At 58.3% G+C, this 324-nt stretch overlaps 1 protein-coding gene across 1 annotated transcript in view; it reads right to left on the reverse strand.

The window, feature by feature from the left end:
• Positions 1-8: 8 nt before the first annotated feature.
• Positions 9-324, reverse strand: part of RAB33A (RAB33A, member RAS oncogene family) — a gene marked incomplete at both ends in the record, with an annotated part of 723 nt that continues 407 nt past the window's right edge. Inside the window, one exon of the mRNA XM_009083614.1 lies at positions 9-324. Within this exon, the coding sequence (XP_009081862.1) occupies positions 9-324 (316 nt within the window).

The raw sequence follows: 324 nt of genomic DNA on the forward strand, positions 1-324 counted from the left end.
GCGTCCCGGCAGGGCAGCGAGCGCTGCGCCTTGAGCCGGCAAGCCAGGCACATGAAAATGGCATCCACGTTCTGGCTCTCCTTTGGGTCCTTGGCCGAGGTCTCAAACAAAAGCATGTTATGAGCGTCGGCGAACTTGAGGGCCATGCTGGATGGCACCTGGATCAGGTCTTTCAAGTCACACTTGTTGCCCACGAGCACCCTGGGGACGAGGGGAGGCACCGCGTGCCCATTGCACTCCTCGATCCACGTCTTGAGGTTGGTGAAGGAGCTCATCTTGGTCACGTCGTATACAAAGACGACAGCATGCACGTTGCGGTAGTAA

The sequence above is a fragment of the Acanthisitta chloris genome, unplaced genomic scaffold, assembly GCF_000695815.1.
Source record: "Acanthisitta chloris isolate BGI_N310 unplaced genomic scaffold, ASM69581v1 scaffold22991, whole genome shotgun sequence".
NCBI classification, from domain to species: Eukaryota; Metazoa; Chordata; class Aves; order Passeriformes; family Acanthisittidae; genus Acanthisitta; species Acanthisitta chloris.